Source organism: Pipra filicauda, unplaced genomic scaffold (assembly GCF_003945595.2).
Source record: "Pipra filicauda isolate LSUMZ 115617 unplaced genomic scaffold, ASM394559v2 scaffold21_size4447388_pilon, whole genome shotgun sequence".
Taxonomy (NCBI): Eukaryota; Metazoa; Chordata; class Aves; order Passeriformes; family Pipridae; genus Pipra; species Pipra filicauda.
In genome coordinates, this window is record NW_024104332.1 from 4,305,436 (window position 1) to 4,327,806 (window position 22,371).

The following is a 22,371-nucleotide window of genomic DNA, read 5'->3' on the forward strand; positions in this document are numbered from 1 at the left end:
TTTAATTTTTAAAGGCCTTAATGCGATATTCCTATAAAATACTTTGATTTTCTCATCATACCGAATATTAATTTCCTCGAGGAAATTCCTAAAGATACGTCATGGTAGGTAACTGGTCCCATATTTTCAGAAATAAGCTACCACGTTTAGATTTGTCCTGCATTGTCTTTGCTGACTATATCTGAATTTTATCTGAAATTATCTCACACCTGAAATATCCCATAGGTATGCGTAATAAAACAGAACCTTTATTTTTATTTTACAGGGTCTACTGGTGGCTACAATTTTCTGCTTCTTTAATGGTGAGGTAGGTAACAACTTCTTTTAGTGTGTTTTTAATAATTTTCCATTTTACATGGTTTTGTTTCAGCAACTGAGATGGCAATTTTTTTTTCATTATTTTATGTCTAAATTTTTTGAACTCAAAAAAAGGAAACAAAGCATCAGCATGCCAAGAGCAGAGCTTGGGAAGGACTGTGCCATCATTCATGGCACATCATTAAATGCATTAGGACTGACTCTTCGGTGCTGAGCAATGTACATTTTTCTTAAATATATAAGAAACTGAAGACACTTGTCACTTTGATATAAATTCTCAATAAGTATCATAAAAGTAAAATGCAGTTCAGTACTCAGAAGGCATATTTGTCTGTGTTAGAAGCTGTATAGGATGTTATCTTGGAGAATCACTGGTCCTTCTGTAGCAGGAATAGAGCACACTGGGTTTGGGTATGGTTGTATCCCATGGCAGGGGCTTGGAAGAACATGATCTTTAAGGTCCCTTCCAACCCAAACCATTCCATGATTCTGTGACTCTGTTATGATGACTCTCTAGGAAAATTCTAGGCTGAGGTTTGGAAAACCGTTTTTTAATACGGATGAAAAGTATCATTCAAAAAAATCAGACCTCAACAGGTTGGTGTGCTTGGGTCAGGAATTTGTGTGGGATAAGTGCACCTCTAAGAAACCACCAATTCCAAGGACAAACTTCTTTATTCTTACATTAGAGGATTGTGCCACGTTTCAGTAATAGATTGTATTGATCCCATTACAGCTAATAAGCTTCGCTGTTATCTTGAATGGTCAAGGTCCTGTACCCCTGGAGTGCACACAGTGACTGTCACTTAGAACCTCCTGCCCCATGCTCTAGAAAGTACACTTAGAGAGGATTACAGTGTCAAAGTGAAAGAAAGGCTAAAAAATATAAATGAAATTGTTGATATTGCTCTTACTTCCAAAAAAATCTTGGCAACCCCAAAACAAACGAACAAACAAAAAAACCACCCTACCAAAAGGCTAACTGGTACTTTTCCAGCAGTTTTGGCAGAGGAACAATTACAGTCCTACACTTATTCCTACACATCTGTTTGTTCATTTGCTCTGCATTTAGTGTGGTTACAGCACATGGCTGTAAGCAGATGTGTGGGAGTAACCAGATGTTTCCATGTGACTGAACCCTTAGTTTCTTTTATCAGATGCTGTAAAATTGTGTCAGTGTGGTTACATAATGCTATTGGACAGTAATATTTACTTATAGGTAATTATTTGGTGAATACCAGAATTGATTCCAGCAGATTACCCTTCCTTCTCCTCCTAAGTCTAAAGCTGATTAGATTGCAATGGGGTTTGAAGGTTTATTTTTGTGTGTTGTGTATGTCCCCCCTAAATGTATGAGTATCACTGATTTTTTTTTTATTTTTTTGCCAAAGAGGTAGAACAGATGAACATGGGCTTTGTCACAGTTCAGTGCTTGTGGGGCAGTGGGTTTGATCTGATTTTACCATAAAGTAAATTCATGTTCAAGTCCCAAGTTCACACACTCTTTCCCTTCTAGACTGTATAGGTCAGAATGCCTTCTAAAACAGGTATTTGGAAAAAATCAAACAGAGTTTGTTCTGCTGCAGTGCAAAATATGGGAGGAGGGATGGGAAACCTTGAAATCTCTGCAGTTTCTATGCAACAACATTGTTCACTGCTTGGTTCTGTCTTTTAATCCTTGTGGCTCTTCCAAGGCAGTTTTTTATTTTAAGTTATGATTAATTTTAAAATATGAAATTTTAAAATATGAAATTTTAAAATATGATCCTGAATGTGTTAACATTTCATTGTTACAAACTCATATTTTTGACATATTCTCTTCTGCTATGTAAGAAAAGCACACCTGAGTCAACCCCCTAATTCAGTATCCTAAATTCACCCTGGGCTGATCAGTGATAAAAGATGAGCTCTTCCACAACACTTACAAATGGTAACAGGTGAATCACTGCTTGAACTTCTGCTGGCAGGGTAATGCTAAAAGGAGGATTTAGGCATTTTAACGTTTATTAATTTAGACAGTTAATTTTTAGACTGTAGAACTTGACTTTGTGAGTTAAACATATGTGTCTGTATTTGCTCTCTATAGAGTGGAAATGTATGCCTTTTAAACCACTTTTGGGTTCAGTGATTCAAGGACTTTTCCAGTACATCTTGTTCAAGAAGGGACTTAGTGCTTTAAAAACAGTAAGGAAACCCAGGGGGAGAACGACACTGTAGGTAGAGGAAAATGCCTGCACAGAAAAGATGTGTTTCCTTTGAGTACTAAAAGATTGTGCCCGTGGCAGGAAAGCCTCCAGGCACACTTGTGTTCCGTGTCCATCACAGTTCCTTTGCTGTCACACCAATGCCTGAACTGAGCCAGGAACTTTGGCTTGGCTGGTGTCACCTGTCACAGCCACACCTCATTAGAGCCTCTGCATAATTAGAGGCATCAGGGAGTGGTGTTAGTGCTCCTCTGCAGCACCTCTGTGCTTTAGAGGTGAATGGTTTAAAGGTGGATGCTGATGTTGGAGTCGACACTTGAAGTGACAGTGGGGCAAAGATTTTCTAGTGGGTTTTTTAGCACTTAAAAATGCTAAAAGCACCAATTTCTTTCTGTCTACATCTTAGCATTTCCCAGCTGTTACTGTACATTTCAGTGTCTTCTGTACCAAATATCAGGATCCAAATCATGTTCAAGCAGACACCTCTGGCCAAGAAATAAATAAATGTGATCTGCTAGCAGAGAAGTTCAGTGAAAATAAACCAAGAAATATAAGAAAAATAGCTGGTATGTCCTGCTGACCGTAGCCAAGGAACTTCTCCAGCTTTCTGAGCAGTCCAGCCAGGGGTGGCCTGTCCAATCCAGCTCTAACAGGCACTGCAGATGTTTGTCACAAGCCTCCTACAGACAAGGGAGTACGTGCAAGCCCTTCATCTTGATCTGCCCTGGCAGGGCTTCCCTAAGGACACTCACATTCTGCATCCCACAGAGCAGGATGCTTCCCAACTACCTCATCATGTTTTCCAGTCTGAGATGGCCTAGAGAGGCTTCTAGGGTGATACAGGCTGTGGTCAGAGGAGAGGCTTGTCCCAGATCTCTGATAAATCAGTAGAAAGATTCCTGTTGAGCTATTAATTACAGTGCTAATGACCTATGTGATCCAGGTTAGGTTTGTGGGGTTTGTGGTTTTTTTCTTTCATTTCACAGGAGTACAGAAATGTTACCATGAAGATCATGGTCTTGGGTTTACAGGTTTATACAATCTGTTGAATAATAGATGAGGTAGATGAGCTTGTGTTGTGGTTTTTTGGTGGGTTTTTGGGTGTTTTTCTCTTTTTTTTTTCCTCCTGAGCTGTTTGATTTGTATGCTATTGAACATCAAGCTACTCGTATGTTAAAAGGCTTGACTGGAAGGACCCCTTCGTGAAAACTCATCAAAAAGAGCCATTACCAACTAATAAGGTGCAGAAGCAAGAGTATTCCAGCTGGAACTAACATCTCTGTAAATGACTGAGAAATAGAATTATATTATTACATTACCTTTTTTCATTAAATGCATTGCTTAATATCCTTTCTTGTTACAAAGTCCCAAAATGCTACCTGTCCTGAGCTGCATTTACAGCTCTGTGCAACTGCTCAAAGCTGAGTGGTAAAAGTTCTATTCTCAGGTCGTGAGTAGATACTCATATTGTTAGAGTTACTAGTGAAAATTAGTTGTCTCGTTGATTTTTCCCATCCTCTCCTACAAATGGTTGATTGGAAGGTTAGAGAAGACTGAAAGACAGTGATAAAAACCTGAAAGGTGTTAACACCCTACAAGAACAGACATGGAGCAGGACAGGGGTGAAATCCTGACTCAGCAGTAACAGAGAGGCCTCGTGAAGAATGCCAGAAATAATCTTATTGAGGTCATTGACTGTGGGGAGGAGAAAAAATAGGCACAGATTCATTGATAGGATTTCAAACTAAATTCGAAGCTTCCTTCTTGGAAAAGATGGAATTTTGAATATGCTTCTTCTCTTGGCTTTAGGACAGATTACAGAAGGGTCTATATTGCTGTGTAATGCATATATTAATTAATCAAAACTTCCTGTGCTGAAACACAAACTCTGCCTTTAGACTCTGATATTTTGATATGAAAAGCAGTAAGATCTGATACTCAGAAGTATTGAGATACTTGATTTTTCTCCAAAGATTTGGAGATTTGTGCTTAGATGTTTAGAGTGGATTAGAAAGGTTTTACGAACAGTAAGAGAGCATCTCCTTTGCCCTAAAATGCTAATTTCTTATGTTAATCAGTTGATGCTTCTTTCCTTACCCTTTGACATCTTCTTTGTAAAGGTTTGGGGAAATATGAAGTTTTCCTTTAAACAGTGGTTTCTGATACCAGACTGCAGGAAGTCTAAAAACTACATCCCTTTTCTTCTATTTATTCTTATTTTTCATAATTAAAGCCAGAGTAAAATTAGACAAAAGAAGCCATTGTGCGAGGGAAATTAGAAGCAGACACAAAAGAATCCCTGAAGACATATGGAAAATCCTAAAAATACTTATCCACAATATAAACAGTTAACTGGGGGACTCACTGTTCACCAGTTAGTTCTTTTGTATGTAAAAAAGTGAAATGAAGGTCATGTTTTTGAATGGTGCCTGTGATTTGGGGGGTCACTGCTGGATACATGGAGGTATCAGTGCTCCCCAATATTTCCTGAGTCACAGCCTGGACAGTCAATGCAGGAATATTTTCTGTACAAATTTTGACTGAAGAGGAAATTAAATATTCATGATCTGTGGGATTTTTAAACATAAAAAAACTCTTGAAAAAGCAACAACCATCGCCATTCTTGGCATTCCTCACTTGGCATCTTCACTGAAAGCCTAATTCCGTGCGAACTTCATGAATGTGACACTTCATCCCCCCAGTATGCCCAGGTGTTTAACCAGATTGCAGGGGAGGAAGGTTATGACAAAACATCATATCCTTTCAATGGAGACACGTAAGCCAGCTGGGCCCTTCAGCTATTTTACCAGCTTTATTTTTAACTCTGGTAGAAATGTGGAGTTCGGGAAATTGTCATTCTAGTCATTGGCTTAAGGTATGTTCAGAAATTAGGAAAGACTTGCTTGTGTCAGAACCATAGCAAATGTAAATTATGGTTTGTTGAGAGTAAATGAATTTATAGGTGCTGAGGATGTGGCCTTTTGAACTTAAGGGTGAACACAAATTACCTTTTTCACCTCTGAATCTGATCTGTCCACACTGGACTGGAGTTGACAAGGGATTAAGCAGAAAATTCTGTTGCTGCTGTTCCTCCTGTAACCTGTGCTTTTTCTGAGAAACTGGCACATTGCAATTGTAAAATGTCATTATTTCACATCAAATTTGCTGAAAAATAATGCTTACTGTTGCCTAAAAATCCAGGGAGAAAAAACTCCGGGGCAATTTAATTAGGAGATAAGATAAGGGAAGGTTTTAATGAAGCCTCTCAGGCTCTGAGAATACAAACCACGCACATCCCCTGACCCAGGTGCAATAGTTTTTATAATGATGTCCATCCAATCCCTGTTCGTCCACCCCCCGGCCTTTGCCCTGTTCTGCCCCTCGGGAATTGAGTCTGGGGGAAATTTAGGACCCCTTCTTCCTCATCTTCATCTTCTTCGGAGCACGTACAGTCCTTGGAGGCTTTCCAAAGTCCTGGGTGATATCTCATTGTCCAGGCCAGGGTGCAGATGTTCTTAAACAGAATGAAGGCCTACCTTGAAAAAGAGACTAAATATGCTACTGGAATATAGGGGGAATTGATGTGAAATGGGGTAATAGTTTTGGATATATGTAACTACTATGCTAAAGGGTAAGGCAGAGAGGGACCTGGGACTTTGGATTGACAGGAAGCTGAACATGAGCCAGCAGTGTGCCCAGGTGGCCAAGAAGGCCAATGGATCCTGGCCTGGATCAGGAACAGTGTGGCCAACAGGTCCAAGGAAGTGATTCTTCCCCTGGACTCAGTGCTGGTGAGGCCACCCCTGGAGTGCTGTGTCCAGTTCTGGGCCCTCAGCTCAGGAAGGACATTGAGGTCCTGGAGCAGGTCCAGGGAAGGGCAATAAGGTTGGTGAAGGGACTGGAGCACAAGTGCTGTGAGGAGAGGCTGAGGGAGCTGGGGCTGTTCAGCCTGGAGAAGAGGAGGCTCAGGGGAGACCTCCTCACTCTCTACAGCTCCCTGAAAGGAGGTTGTAGCCGGGGGGGGTTGGTCTCTTTTCCCAGGCAACTATCAGTAAGACAAGAGGGCTCGGTCTTAAGCTGTGCCAGGGGAGGTTTAGGTTGGATATTAGGAAGAATTTCTTTCCAGAGAGGGTGATCAGGCATTGGAATGGGCTGCCCAGGGAAGTGGTGAATTCTCCATCCCTGGAGGTTTTTAAGACAAGACTGGATGTGGCACTTAGCGCCATGGTCTAGCAACCGCAACTGTAGTGAATCAGGGGTTGGACTTGATGATCTCAGAGGTCCCTTCCAACCCAGCTGATTCTATGATTCTATGAACTACTTCTTAAACCTATAAAAATTAAAAAAAAAAACCAAAAAATCAAAAAAACCCTGAGGCAACATTACTCATATTGCCCCTCAAGCGACAAGTGACGTGTGGGTATTACCAAGCTGTGCCATTTAATCTGACGAGACACCTTTATCACGGCCCTCATGTAGCACAGAACGAAGCCCAGTTTACATGAATCTCTTCTTACCTTCTGCCACAGGTCCAGGCCGTTTTGAGGAGACACTGGAACCAGTACAGAATCCAGTTCGAGCACAGCTTTAGCCACTCGGATGCCATGCGCACGGCGTCCTACACCGTGTCCACCATCAGCGACGTCCCAGGCTACAGCTACAACCACGACTGCACCAGTGAGCACCTCAACGGGAAGGGCTACCATGACATGGAGAGCGTGGTTTTAAAGACTGAGAAGCTCTATGGCTGAACTGCCGAGGCCTGGCCCGTGCCGGCGCGCTCGCCCTCCCGAACTCCCAGTCGGATCGAGTGACTTCATGGCCAGAAGATTTTTTACCTAACTCGGGATGATGTTCTTTCCCCGAACAATGCAAACTAAACAGGCGCGTTTTTTGTACGTATGTATACATATATATATATATATGCATATATACGTTTGTTTGTTTCTGTGTATCGAGTATGGACATCTGTACATATATATCTATATATGTATGTGCATTTATATAAGGTTACAAACTTTGCCTCTTCAGTTTCTACTGTGTAGACAAAGTTGGCAATTTTTTGTACAAAGGGAATCAATGAAGGATTTCTTATTTTCTTGGGAGTTTGTTGTAAGACTGTGCTGTGTTGAAGCCACTTCATTTGCCTATAGAATCTTATACCAGACTCTATTGTCTTAACCTAAAATAGGACAAAACAAAATGGTTAAAGTAGGTGCAATAATAGCAATAGGTTATCCAGGTTATTTTTTGTGTCCAGCATTTATCTGACTGTCAAAAAAAGCCCAACAGGTAGTCTGAGGAAACAGATATTGCTGGTTTGGTTAAAGATATTGACAGTTTGGTTTGGCCAGTTTGGGTTTTTTCCCACTATTTTACATCAAGCATAGAGACACCAGTTCAAGGCTGAGTCTCTACGTGCTGCAAGGTAATATCTTGCAGCAAGCTTTGAGCAATTTTATTTAAGCTATTTTGGCACATTCAGAGATGCCTCCTTCTCCTGAAGCGTATGGAAGTTTCTTCCTGCTTTAAAACAGACAAGATTGATGAGGCCTCACTGCCAGAAAGAAAAGGAGTAATCTGAATAACTGCAAACCCTTCCAGACACTAACAAGTAATTGCAGCTGATGGAACTTCACTGTGTGCTGAAGGAATTCACTCAACCCAGAGAAGACCATGTACAGGATTTGTTGTAGCATTGTTCTCATTTTATTTTTAAGTATTTCCCTGGCCATATGCTTGGTAACTTATTCCTTCATTCTTGGGCAAGGTTTTGATTAATTTTGTGGCTTTTTTTTTTGTTGTCTCAGAGAATCATGCAAGACTGAACACAGTGCACATGACATACTACCTTTAAAGCCAGTGTATGAGGTTCAGACTAATCAAGCAAACTACTGTTAGTAATTGTCATTATTTGGAAAATCCAATATAAAGTTTGTTTTATAAAGAGTCCAAACATTGTGGATTGAGACTTTTAATAATATTTTGGACCGCTTGATTCTGAATCTGCCTCAGTTACTCAGCTTAGAACAGTACTTTATATGTTGTTTCTTTGGTTCTACTGGTGCATAAAGGTCTCACTGAAACCGAGGAGGTTGTCAGGAAGTTCTTGAGGAAATGTGTCTTTATAGAAATCTATGTTTTTGTTAAATCTTTATGCTTTAAAGCAGTCGTAGTTTTGTGAAGTGAAATGACAAAAATGCTCTCAAGAATGAGGGCGTGAAATGAGGTGAGTTCAGAAAAGTCCTACTGAAAATTAAAAGTGCAAGAAAAAATTTTATACATTTAATTTGCAGATAAGTATACTTGAAGTGGGGAAAAAACAAAATGAAGTGGAAGAAAAAGTAGATGCTGGAACAGACAGACTATTATGCTAATTAATGTATATCTGGTGCATGTAAACCAGTCCAAAAATCGAAAGACAGTTCTTTCTGAGACCATTTCAGTTTTAAATACTTAATTTTGTATATGAACACCTTGACTCTAACATTTAAACATTTTTGTCAGTAGCTTTTCTGTAAGCTTCACTAGCATCTAGGTAACTTGTTGTCACAGTGTTTATTAGTTTGTGACTTCATAAGGCTTTAAATATTTTGTATTTAGAAGGAAAACATTAGGAGGATGTGGGAAGTTCACGCCACTTGCACCTTTCCATATTGTTTTTACAGTTCTTACGTCTGGAGTTTGAATTTAGAAACTGTTTTATTAATGATTTAGTTTCACAATATAGAATCTCGGCTAGGACGCACAAATCCCTTCTCTTCTTTTGCAAGGCTGCCTGGTTGGCTGGTGGGATTTGGAAAATCTGTTGGATTCTGTACTGTAGAGCAGCGTGAAATCTGGCAACCAGATGTCACAGACTCTAAAACTGTGAGAATACAGTAAGGATGTACATGATTAGAGGCCACTTACAACTCTGCTTGCTGATCTAGGTAGTGTTACTTAAAATTGGTGCAATGTTCTGAAAATATTAGAGGTGCAGAAAATCCCTGCTCTGGCATAGCAGCTTTACACTTGTGGGACCAGATCATCAACTGGTACAAATCTGTCTTGAGTTCCATTTGCAGAACCAACTGGTACCAGCTGAGAATCAAAGCCCAGGCAGGTATCTGTCCATTTTAAAGTACTTTAAATCCCTGATGGCTTATTATTAGACAATTATTTCATGGTACCTGGTGGGTTGTTGTCATTAAAACATAAGTGATGGTTTAGAGTGTGACACGATATTAGACTTTAATTTAGCTTCTCAGCTAGGCAGTTAAAATTTCGTAGCCTATAGATTTTTATCATTTAATGCCAAATAAATACTAATTGCTGTTTGCTCTCTGTCCTCTATTAGAGAAACCTGTAATGGTAATTTAGGGGGAAAAAAATTGTTTTTTCCACAGAAATTATCCTCCTTGTAGGTGGACACTCACAGCATGCCTCTAGGCACACATCTGTCTTCACTTTGGAAAAGAAACATACATCCAGCTGGATGTGCAAGAAAATGTTTGTGGCTGTGGAGAGATCTCTTTCCCCTCTCTTTATGAAGTTAGATACCCTATTTTCTAATTTGCATTGGAAAATACCAATTCCTTATTTTGTCTTCCTACCTCACCTTTTTCGCTTTCTACATAACTGAGAGAAGCATCTGCTACTTAATATGTTTTCCTGTCGCCATAAATTAAAATCAGATCCTTATGCTGATTTCTCATGGCTGATCTTCTACTTTGCAGAAGGTTGTAGGTCTTTATCTGTATTCTCTGGGATGGAAGTAAAAGGTTTTGGTGGGCCTGTGAGATTCCTTTGAACATGCAAATAGTTACCTGTTATTATTTGCTCTTTCTTTTTTTTTTCTTTTTTAATTTAGTGAGGATTTATTGTATCAATCTCCAGGGGCTACAGAAATAGTTGTCTTATATTTGTTATCTGTAACACCAGCATGTTAGAATTCTATGAGAGAAAATGTCTATTTTTTATGCTACTGTCTTCAATTAATAAAATGCTCCACTGCAGGATCCCCTCAGTTGTTTGTTTAATGGTAGCATTTATGCTGTGTAGTTTTTCATGGTGATGATCTGCTCGACTATTTGGCTGTAGAAATGCTGCAACACGTACTCCTTTTCATGTCAAGAAACATTTGGGCTGGAAACCAGACACCACTCACATATTGTACTATGTAAATAAGATTAATAGAAGCTATAGCATTGTATTTATTGCTTACACTAAGAATGAAATGGAAAAAAATGTGAAGTTATTTTTTTTTTGGTTGTGCTTTATTTTCACCTTGTTCATATGACTCATCATGCATTTTAATTGCTGAAAGAAGTATTGTTTGAGATCAATAAAATATTACTCCAATTATTCACATCTCTTGTGCTGTAGTATAGAAATAACAAAGCTGATCTAAAGTAGGCTTTCCCAGATGTCTTAACTGTGTGGTAATTAAATATTAACCCAGAGAGAAAGTAATTACATAGAATTACTAACAATTATTCTGCTTTTAAGCGTTTGTTTATTTAATACTTATATTTTTAATGCAGAGTGTTGCATTTCTGGAGGATAATATAAGAGGACTGGACTTAAAATCATTTACTCAAAGGTTCATATTTCAATTTCTTGTCTTCCAATCCACCTTTTTAATAAAAAGTTATTAATACTTACTTATGTTAAGCAAAATTTTCTGTTTCATTGTGAGCTAGCAGCAGAATAGAGTCTAAATTAAACATACCTGTCTTCTTCATTCTATCAGTCTAGGTGAAGGTCGATAAGCAAATCTGAGTTCAAGAAAAGTAGGCAGTCTTATTTTCTTTTTAAGCCAAATATTTAAACACACAAGGAGATCCTAAATACTGATTCTTAATACTAGTGTCTGCACATTACCCATATTTAAAGTGTGTTAATGTCCAATCAAAAAATGCACAATCACCTGACTCTCATTCCTGACTTTTGAGCAGGAGCCTGTTGTTCCAGGTTATTTTGTTGATCTTTACTTCCTAGGACCAAATGTCAGTCAGTGGAAATGCTACTGCTTACAATATTTTGCACTCAGTGCCCAGCAGTAGAGAAAGTAGAAAAGTAACACAAGTGATATCTGCAGTAGCATTTGCAATTGGAGGATAAGTGCCAAAAAGCAATTAAACACAGTCTTTTGATCCAGAAAGAAAAATGAAAGAAAAATAACATACAGCATCCTTACCTCTCTAGATAAAAGTAAACAGTGGTTCTTACACCTTTTAAATAATTTTAAAAGAGGAAATGCTCTTACAGCACAAGTAGCCTTGCAATATTTAGGCATGGCAACAAATACATGAGAAAATAAAGAAAACAAACCTATTGCACAGGATGCCATTCTACTTTCTGCAAGACACAAAGATTGCTGCCTTTGAAAATATGTCAAGTGCTCTAATAGTATGTCTTGCATGTGCTTGTCATGGCAGTCACCATCGAAGTCAAAGTCTAATTCAAAGCGTTAGCATTTGACTGTTATCTGAGCCAAAACACCTGTGTGCCAAGAAAATACAAAATTCCCTTTGAACTGGTGGAGCAAAACATACCAAAAGTGAGTAATTGTTAAACACACAGCCTGCAAGCTGATCTGCTGACGTTGAAGATAATTTAACAGGCTTAAAGCAACGGTGTTAAAATTAAAACTCCGGCGATCGTGAGTAAGCTGCTTTGGAGCTAGTGCTGGACCACAGAGTGAGCTCTCTGTGCACTGAGAGTCATCAATAGCTCTTGAGGAAGGACAAGCTGAAACTCAGTGGGAAAGTGCATCGTATCACATTTTGTTCAGCACACCAGTTTGTGTTCAAAGCCACACTGGAAGCCAGGGTGAGCGCAGCAGGTGGCCGTGCCGACACAAGCGCCCCGCAGCCCTCGGGAATGTGGCTGCTGGGAGGATCGTGTAGCACCACTGCACTGCTGCTGTACCAGGACAGAAGGGAGGAATAAAGAGCTCAGAATAAAAAGTAAAGAATAAAGGAATAAAGAACCCAAATGTTCTTTGGGAACAGAGGATAATTCTTACTTATAACTGAAATAGCGATAACACAAAAAATGCCTCCGACGCATAAGGAAACACAGATCTGAACATAAAAAAACTCAGGGGGAAAAAAAACCCAATCAGTCTTTTTTCAAATCCCCCACAAAAGCCTCAGTAATGGCTGGTTTCACATAACCTGCTCCTATAAATAATCATCAATGAACAAAGCAAACGGTTTTTCTTGTCATTCCATCCTTACGTGCTGTGGACATTCTCTTTTTTACAAGAGCCCAGCTCTAAACTGTAACAAGAGCCTGACTGGAAGGTCAGAGGTGGCAGACCCCTGCTTATAATTAGAATTATTATCTATCAGTCACCCTACAGCTGTATGTCTTTAACACCTTTTTAACCATAGTGCCCAAATGAACAATTTCAATTCATCCACATGGAGTTCATGCTTCATTTGAGATAAATGGCATACAGGATTGCTTTTTAAATTAAACTCAGTGTTATCACCACACCCAAAATAAAAATGTTCACCCCTAAAATGTAAAGTTATTTGCAACTACAACTCCTAAAGACTATTTTAAGGCTTTCTTTCCCTCACCAAGTTTTACCACTTTCTAAAGGAAAACTTTTACAAAGGGAAAAATATCATGTGATTAGTGCTAACACACAAAGCTTAATACATTGTTCTGTGCAAATTTAACAGAACACAAATACAGAAAACTCAGAGCTTGTTTGCTGAAAAAGTGCTTGCACATTATTGCTAATTCCTGATTTAAGATGAACAAGCTTTCCTGGAAATTCAGGTTTCACACTCAGTATTGCATAAAAATATTTAAGAAAACAAAATGCTGAATTAGTAGGGAACAACAATATTTAGATGCTACAGAAAGTATATTGCTATCAAAGAGTTCTGTTATTTTACAGGCAATAAAGATGTTAATAAAAACTTGGCAGGATATGATGGAATTAAAGGGGGGGGGAAAGTAGAATAAACTATTTTATGCCTGGTATATAGCACATTTTTTTAATGTGCTATAAAGAGGTTTAAGATCAGAGTACTGTTACCTTTCATACCATACACTTATAGACTCAGACAAATTATCAGGACTTGGTCCTTTAAGTTCCCTGGATGTAAGATCTTACACCTCGGAGAAGAGCTGGGAACACAAATACTTTCACATTTTCCTCAGCTAACCTTGAATATGAACCAAATACGTGCATTTAACAGAGAGCTCCAAAGCACATTTGGCTGGGTTTCCCAGAAGGATCTGCAGCCATATATTTCACAGAATAGTGTCCATAGCCCGATTTGTTCCTGCTACTCACAAAGAACTCCCACCTTGTGACTCCTGGTGGACTCCAGGAGCTGTCCTTAAGCACTGGGCCCTCCTGTCACATTTTGGGCAGGTGATGACGGGAGGATTTCCCTTATTCAAGGGTTTCTTTCAGTGCTCTCTGGGCATTTAGCCACCGGGGTAGTTCAGAATCTGCAACAAGAACCAAGTTCACAGCAAGAGATCTCAGTCTGAGATGACCTGAAAAATCATAACGGGTTTGTATTTGCTACAAGACTGAGAAAACGTTTCCCCCTTTCTGTGAGAGGAAAATGGCAGTAGCTAATCACCTGTTATTTTTCCTCACATGGACTTGTTTATGACAGGAGTGCTGTAAATAGCCTGCTCTAGCTGTAATTAAAAAGCTAATTAAAATGATCTGTAGTTGGAATGTAAAAAATTCTCAGAGAAGGAGGTTGAATCAAGAAGCTTCCACAGAAATAAGAAAAATATTGAGAGTAAAAATGGAAACATGCTAGCACCAGAACTCTGCTGCAGACAACTACAGGACTACTTGCATTTATGTTCTTTCATTATATAATAGAAAAAGATTTTTATCTTTTAAGCCATGTAATGTGGCAGTTTTTTAGAAATACAAGCACTTAACGTGGTAAAATGCATCTCTTTATGTAAGTTCTAGCAAAATACTTTGAGTTTTGCACCTTGCTGTCTTTTCCAGTACTTCACTAGCACTGGCATGATTTGTTATTATTTCAAACTATATCTTCCTCTCATTTCTTAGCATTCACCAAAGATCAGCACCCAGCAGTTATCCACATTGCTGCAAGATACTTTCCTTTCCACCAGCTGTCTCCAAAGGTCTTGGAAACTGGAGGTCATCCTGCTCCAGGCCAGCACCTTTTCCCAGCCCTGCCAGCTGTGCCAGGACCACAGGGCATTCACCAGCACCCACTGATCTCAGCTGAGGTGCACTTGGCACAGGGATGAAGGAGGTGGAGCCTCAGAGACTCATTAACTCACACCCATTTCCCCAGCAAAGCTGTTCTGGCACTCTGGAATAACTGGCATTGCTCCTTCCAGCAGGGAAGAATGCACTGAGCTGGTCTGCTGGCTGTGCTCTCCTCGCTGTGCTGTGGAATCTCTGGCCCTCTCCTCAATCACTCCCTGTTTATGTCTTTTTAATGCTGTTGAAACAACTGGAGGGAGCAGGAATCCCCACCAGTTTTTAACATGCAGCAGCAGCTGCGAGTCGAAAGCCAGAAAAATCTAAGAATTTGTCATATTTCTAATCCAGCAGAAGCATAAAATAAATAAAGCCTGGAATTACTGAATGTACATAGACAGCATGAGCACACTGCAAGCAAACAACGCCAGGAGCGCGGGTGCAATCCCTGTACAGGCCATTCACTTAAGAGCTGGACTTGATGGTCTTTCTGGGTCCCTTCCAACTGGGTCCCTTCCCTTCTCTGATTGTGACCAAAGACAATATTAACATGCAAACATGGTTTCACATAACCTGCTCCTATAAATAATCATCAATGAACAAAGCAAACGGTTTTTCTTGTCATTCCATCCTTATGTGCTGTGGACATTCTCTTTTTTTACAAGAGCCCAGCTCTAAACTGTAACAGGAGCCTGACTGGAAGGTCAGAGGTGACAGACCCCTGCTTATAATTAGAATTATTATCTATCAGTCACCCTACAGCTGTATGTCTTTAACACCTTTTTAACCATAGTGCCCAAATGAACAATTTCAATTCATCCACATGGAGTTCATGCTTCATTTGAGATAAATGGCATACAGGATTGCTTTTTAAATTAAACTCAGTGTTATCACCACACCCAAAATAAAAATGTTCACCCCTAAAATGTAAAGTTATTTGCAACTACAACTCCTAAAGACTATTTTAAGGCTTTCTTTCCCTCACCAAGTTTTGCCACTTTCTAAAGGAAAGTGCAAAGCCCATAGAGCGGTGTTATTAAAAGCAAACAAACAAACCCCAAAACACCAAAGAGAAAAACAAACAAAAAAAGATACTCATAGAGATACGGACTGTCACTGATTTAACTCCAAAAACAGTCTCCCTTCTGTCATTGCAAAAGAATTGTACTTTAGAATAAAGGAAAATTGCATGTCCCTCTCTTTGTAGACATTCTCCACTGGTTTTGCAAACACAGACATGTGTTGAAAAGTTGAAAGGGAGGCTGAGGTATTTTCCACCAGCACCAGTGGGTACAGCCCACTGCTCAGGAGAAAGGATAGGGTAGCAACTTCACACATACTTCTCTTTTTCCTTTTCCTTCCCTAATTTCCCTTCTTTTATGCACAACATAATATCATCTGGCCTCAACTGCAGTGATTAGACATGGTGATGAACTCAGCCATTCAGCCCAGTTCCCTACAATGGGTGCCAAGACAAAGAAATCATTCCTATTTCTGTTAAAGCAACATTTTCTGTTAAAGGTATTGACTGTCAAGTTTAAATACTATCTCCTGTTTCTAGACTAGATAAGAAAGAGATTCCCACAGACTTAAGTAAAACAGTAAACAAGTAAAAAAAAAAAGTAAATAAGTAAATAAGATGTCTGGACCATCCTAACTGTCTTGAAGTCAGCACAAACTATTTAAAGCTTGAAAATACTTTCTTTTTTAATAATGCCTCCTTCGGTTGCAACTGAGAGCAACAGTATAATGAGATTGATTAGCCTAGTAATGATTCATTCTGAACTGTAACTAAGTAAATTGTAGAGAACTGGCATGGGTTTGGATTAAATACTTGTGGGTATGCATCATTAAATAAATAGAATTTTTTAAAAAATCGTTTTCCTTGCTTGCTTCCACCTAATCCTTGCATTGGCACTGTTGCCACAGTCACAAATCAGCAGCATCTCTGCAGTCTACCCATGGAACACCTTGGCACGTTCCATTCACTGACTTCTCAACAACCACAAGGAGACCACAGATTTCAACCAGTGCTGCATTTGACCAGCTGACCCTGCAGCCTCTGTGTTCATTTTAACTTTCTTATATGTGTTCTGCACTGTCTTTGAGGCCCTATACATCTCTTTCAAAGCATTTATTTAAAGCAGCCTCTGAAAGTGCATTATCACCCTACAGGCAGGAAATGTGAGTTACCCCAAAGGGAGAGAATGTGCTCTGAGGTACATTAAAATACACAGTGAAATATAAAATTAACAATGTCTTCAGAAAACGGACACCAAAATTATCACCTTTTCCAGGCCTGTTGTATTATGTGTTCAGGTCCAGAATGAACTGAAAGTTGTGATGCAATGAAATCACAATGTATGTACATCTGGCTGCAGGGCACAGCTGGAAAGAAGAAAAGGGGTACCTCGCAAAAATGGGTTCCCTTGTCGCTAAGATTAGAGGGTTTTTATCACTGCTGCCTCAATGCAATCATTGTCAGGATACTGTAGTGGATCTCCTTTTCTGGACCCCATGTGATTTTTAACAGTCCAGATAATGGACTGGCTTGATAATTACAGGTCTAAGATTACACTTCATTGCATAAGAGATGATTAAATTTAAAGGACAATCCTGGCAGATATTTCTGTGTCATCATCTTCATACTCTGTTTTTCAAATAACACATCTCAAGGGACATACTAAAGACACATGAAACATGATTCAGTATGTTCTTTTGAATGCAGACAAATGCCAAACTGGCTTTTCCTCTTGTACAGTATAAAAAACTATTTAAAAATTGAGAACATGAGATGCCCTCAGTTACGAATAGATGGTGAAAGCAGCATGTTCTCATTTTCAGTGATGACAGAAAGCACAGTTCAGCAAAAAATGCTTTGTTTCTCCCCACTGGCTTTGAACTTGTGCATTATATTTTTGTAAGCTCTCTTCATCATCTCTAAATCCTTGGCATGGGCATGTGATAGGAAATTACAATATTATAGTGCCTCCAACTATGTGTCATTAAAATTATTCCTCTCTGCTTTGAGGCTCACAGTTAATTCCTCTGCAGATTGGGGTAAGGGCCTCTGAGGTCTGCAGCACATGAAGCTGTGAGCCCCAGACCTACCAAGCCTTGCAGTGGGAGTGCAACAGAGGGGGACCTGTCCTGCCAGAGCTCCAGAAGCTGCAGGCAGGCCCTGAGCTCTCAAAGATAATTGCTCACAACAAGATCCATTTTTACCTCAAGGTCTCTGACCACCCAGCCATGCTGGCAGTAAACTACGGCAGGGATCCTTTTTAGTTGACACTGTCTGACACTGGATTTTTCCTCTTCTTTCCTGTAAGCCATGTAGGAACACCTGCAAGAGGAAAGCTCCTTGAGGCTTCCACCTCTCATGTGAATGGGACCAAACATATTCTGATCTTCTTTTGTTTATAGATTTAGTTTATTTAGCTAACTTGCCTCCTTTGAGTCCATGTTGGCTCTGTTCTAAGAGCCAAGATGTTCTTTTCAACAGCTAGTATCTTTTTTTATGTTTTTTTGTAAATCTTCTGCAGCACCCATCAGCAAGTGCTTCCTTCACACACTGGCAGTTGACCACAACAGCTATTCCAGACTAGTTATTCCAGAACTCCCATTGTGAACACTGTTCCTCCAGAATAAAAAAGGGTCGTGTTTCTTTCATCCCTAAATTGCTTTATTTATGTTGTAAGAAAACATTTTAAACCATAAACTATTTTTTTCTGGAATATCTACTCTGGCAGAATTCCAAGCACAGTTGTCCCATCAGCAGCTAAGGGGGAAGCAAAACAAAGCTCTCCAGGAGTGCAGGCCATATTTTGAATCTATAAATCAGCATACCCTAGTATTAGGCCCTTGAAGAATCTTTGTTTAGTAATTTTGTACTAAAAATTAACTGTTCTTGTATGGTTGCCACATGACTCCATGTCTGGTATGGCCCAGCATTCAGCAAATAGCCATGATGGTAAAAATGCACTGGTTTAGCTTATCATTTTCCTAGACACAGAAAAGGGAAGATATCTCGGTTTGTTGAAAGACAAAATGAAAAAAAAATATTGCAGAAAGCTTATATTTATTTATAAGCCCTCAAGGACTGTGCCACTAAATATCTGTGTGTTTTACAAATGCACAAAAGCACAGATATTGCAACCAGCATTTGAAGGAGCACTAAAGGCTGGATGCTCCAGCCAATTCCCCCCTAATTTTGGCTTGGGGCCCGTGTAACTCCTCTGAACTCAACAGGCTTCAGTGTATCTGACATCAGAATCTTCACCCTGGAGGAGCTTACTTGGAGACAAAGAAACAAACCTATTCTTTTCTCAATTTAGGCCACACGAGTTCAACATGTTTTTCTGTTAACAGCAGTTGAACGTGCTAACCAGCGAGATTTCAATCAGCAAAAAGCTCTGAGGAATCAAATCCACAGGAATTTTCAAGACTGCCTTACCTGCGCAAGCTCCTGGTCTATCATACTTTATCTTTTGCCACACAGAGAGAAATATGTTGTATAAGAAGTCTAAAAGAAATATGCCAGACCTGCACTCTTTGGTGGAAATCAGTGCCCTTCATATGGGACAGGATGCAGAATTGCTGCTCTTGGTTCATCTGCTGCTGGGATCTTTATCAGAGGTGATTTTTTAGTACATGAAAGATTAGATTCTAAATGGTATAGCAATAAAATAAAATGTTACAGACTAAACTCCATTTCCATCACTCCAGAAAAAATACAGTAATTAAACACCCCTCTAAGATATCAATCAACTAAAGTGGTTTTTTTTAGAAGTTATTTACTTTATTAACTTTTTAAAGTTATTTTTAAAGTTATTTACTTTTATTAAAGTTATTTAAATTGTAGTTTCCAAGTATTGAGGATAGTGAAGGAAATAATTGTTTACTTTCAGAACAACTTGAAGTACATCAAAAATAGGGAACACAAAATGCAAAATTCTAAAATGCTAGAAATTTCCCATATTCCCTTCTCTCTGGTCTTTTGTCATTAAGATCAACACACCTGGGGTTTATATATTACTGTTAATCTGATAACAGTTAACATAACATTATATGCATAGAACCACAGAATGGCCTGGTTGGAAGGGACCTTAAAGGTTATCTTGTTCCAAGCCCCTGCCACGGGCAGGGACACCTTCCACTAGATCAGGTTACTCCAAGCCCCATCTAACCTGGCCTTGGACAGGGGTGGGACAGCCACAACTTCTCTGGGCAACCTGTGCCAGGGCCTCACCACCCTCACAGTGAAGAATTTCTTCCTAATATCTGATCTAAGCCTGCCCTCTGTCAGTTTGAACACCCTACAAGAGATAACAGCACACTGGCTTTATGTCTTTAATAACATTTTGGATCTTCTTACCTTGAACAATAGTCCTAGATTTTATCAAAAAATCATTAATATAGCATTCATAATTTAGGAAAAATAAAACTGTGTGTTTGTTCAGTGTTTTCTGATGTCACTAAAAGCAAAGGAGTGCTTTGGGCTCTGTCCTTTTAGCCAGTGTGCTCAAATCCTTAAACGATTCCAGGTTTATATTCAATTTGCAAATCCTGCTTTTGTATCTAAAACACTCATCTGTCTACTCTTCGAAAGAGAAGAATTTGCCAGAATAATTTCTGTAACAGAATTCTTTTCCTCTCAGACAGTTTCAAACAGAGTGGCCCGTCCGTGACGCCAGACTTTCTTTTCCCCAGCCCAACCCAATTAAATTACAAACATTTTTCTTCATCTGATCACAATAGCACTAAGATTTGTTAGTGCCTGTGATGCACAAGCCACAGAAGTCCAGTTTTGCTTGCAGCTGGACAGTGCCAGTAGTTTTCTTGGAAAAATCTCCAAACAGCTGAAGTTTACCCATGTCGTCCGGGTAACAGAACTGCTCAGACCAGTCACCCAGACCTCGGTCCAGCTCCCATCCCATTGCAAAGCAGCAGTGTCACATTGCTGATTCATACAGCTGCACTGGGCAAAAATGTCTCCATTAAGGCACCTTTCCAAGGGACTTCGACCTACTCTGACCTGCTCGTAAATCTGCACGCTCACCTCTTTCCCAGGGTTGTTACATCCAGTGTCATAAATTACACTATCCTTTAGCTACACACGGACGTTCCTGTTTCTTTCCAATGTTGTTCTGAGCCTCTGTGATGATCTCCTCTTTCCTTTTTTAGGTTTCTAACTAAATCCCTATATTACTTTGTTGCTGAACACAGGGCAAATATATCTGGCAAATCATAGCCTGCTGCAAGGGAGAGTCTGAAAGGTCACAAGTTTGTGCTCTGTTTCTTTAAATTAGTATAGAAAAATACCAACTGTTGGAAAAGTATCTGTCATGGTTATCTTTCAAATAATATTTTTTAAAGAAGTGAAAATATTCCCTTTTTTATTTAATTATTTTTGAGTCTTTTCATACAACACAGCCCTTTGGATGAATTTGCTCTTTCCTACAACAAGGGCTCATTCTTGTTTCTCTGTATTTCTCCACAGAATGATAACTATCCAACTGTGGACACAGGAGTGCTAGGCTCTGCTTACAGCTTTCTTCATGTCACCTGCAGAATGGATACTTAAATCTTGCTAGCCCATAGTTGAACATGAATGAAAAGCATACTGGAGAGGCTAAGTGTTCTTGGTCACAAAAACCTCCAGATGATCTCTCTATATTAAACTGATATTAAAAAGATTTAAGAAATTCTTTCTAGCTTCCAATACAATGGGCTTAGGTCAGGTAGTTGTATGTTGAAGCCATGCATAATACTCAAAGTGGAGTGAAGATGCCTTGTCTATCAAGACGAAAATACAGATTAATTCAATGCTGGCTTTTTTTCAACTCATACTGAATTTATATGTGTGAAATAAAGACAAGTAAAACTGGAAAAAAAATATTACCCAAAGACATCAGAAGTTTTCTCCAAAGAGATTTGCTCCTAAGAAAGATACTTACACTGCCTGTCATGTAATTTTGTGAATTTACTCTTTTTTCCTTCTCACTGACAGCGAGGGAATGCGAACTTTGAACAGTGACCGTGAAATGTTCAAAACACTCTCAGATTATTACCATTATTTCAATTTCTTAAACTGTACTAACAGTAATGTTGAGAGGACACACAGCAATTTCAGCAACCCAAATTCAGTTATTCACAATGAGCAAGAGCCACCCTGGAGGCAACACGGTTCCCAAGCTAGAGATTTTCTAATTGCTTGTCTCAAGATGATCAGGATCAAAGGGTACAAGGCCCAGGGGCTGGAGGAATTTCCTCCTAAGAGATCACTGAGCTGTTTTGCCTGGAAATAGTATTATTTGCCTACAATGCAATGATATATTTCGGGTGCTGTTAGATCTTTTCATTCTTCCTCCTGCGTCCTCCATGACAGATAAACCTTCTAGGGTGAATCATGCACGTAACAAAATGAGTTATTGAAGACAAGAAGCTGAAAATAAATGCTTTTCTTACATTGAGTTCATATGCATTTTGTCGAAAGGGTTAGAAAAGGAGTGCTTGATAACTGAATTACTGTGCTTCCTTACTGAAGTCACTTCCTGATAAGCAGCCAAACTAATTTGCTAAAATGAACGAGAGAGTCACAACTGGTGTAGTATCATTATGACTAAGACAACCTAT

At 39.3% G+C, this 22,371-nt stretch overlaps 1 protein-coding gene across 3 annotated transcripts in view; it reads left to right on the forward strand.

The window, feature by feature from the left end:
• Nucleotides 1-10,874, forward strand: part of CALCRL (calcitonin receptor like receptor) — a 66,826-nt gene extending 55,952 nt beyond the window's left edge. For all 3 annotated transcript variants that reach the window (XM_027740093.2, XM_027740094.2, XM_027740095.2), the window contains exons 12-13: nt 266-307; nt 7,052-10,874. In XM_027740093.2, coding sequence (XP_027595894.1) covers nt 266-307; nt 7,052-7,273 — 264 coding nt within the window. In that variant the 3' untranslated portion in view covers nt 7,274-10,874. The remainder of the gene's footprint in view (nt 1-265; nt 308-7,051) is intronic.
• Nucleotides 10,875-22,371: the final 11,497 nt, after the last annotated feature.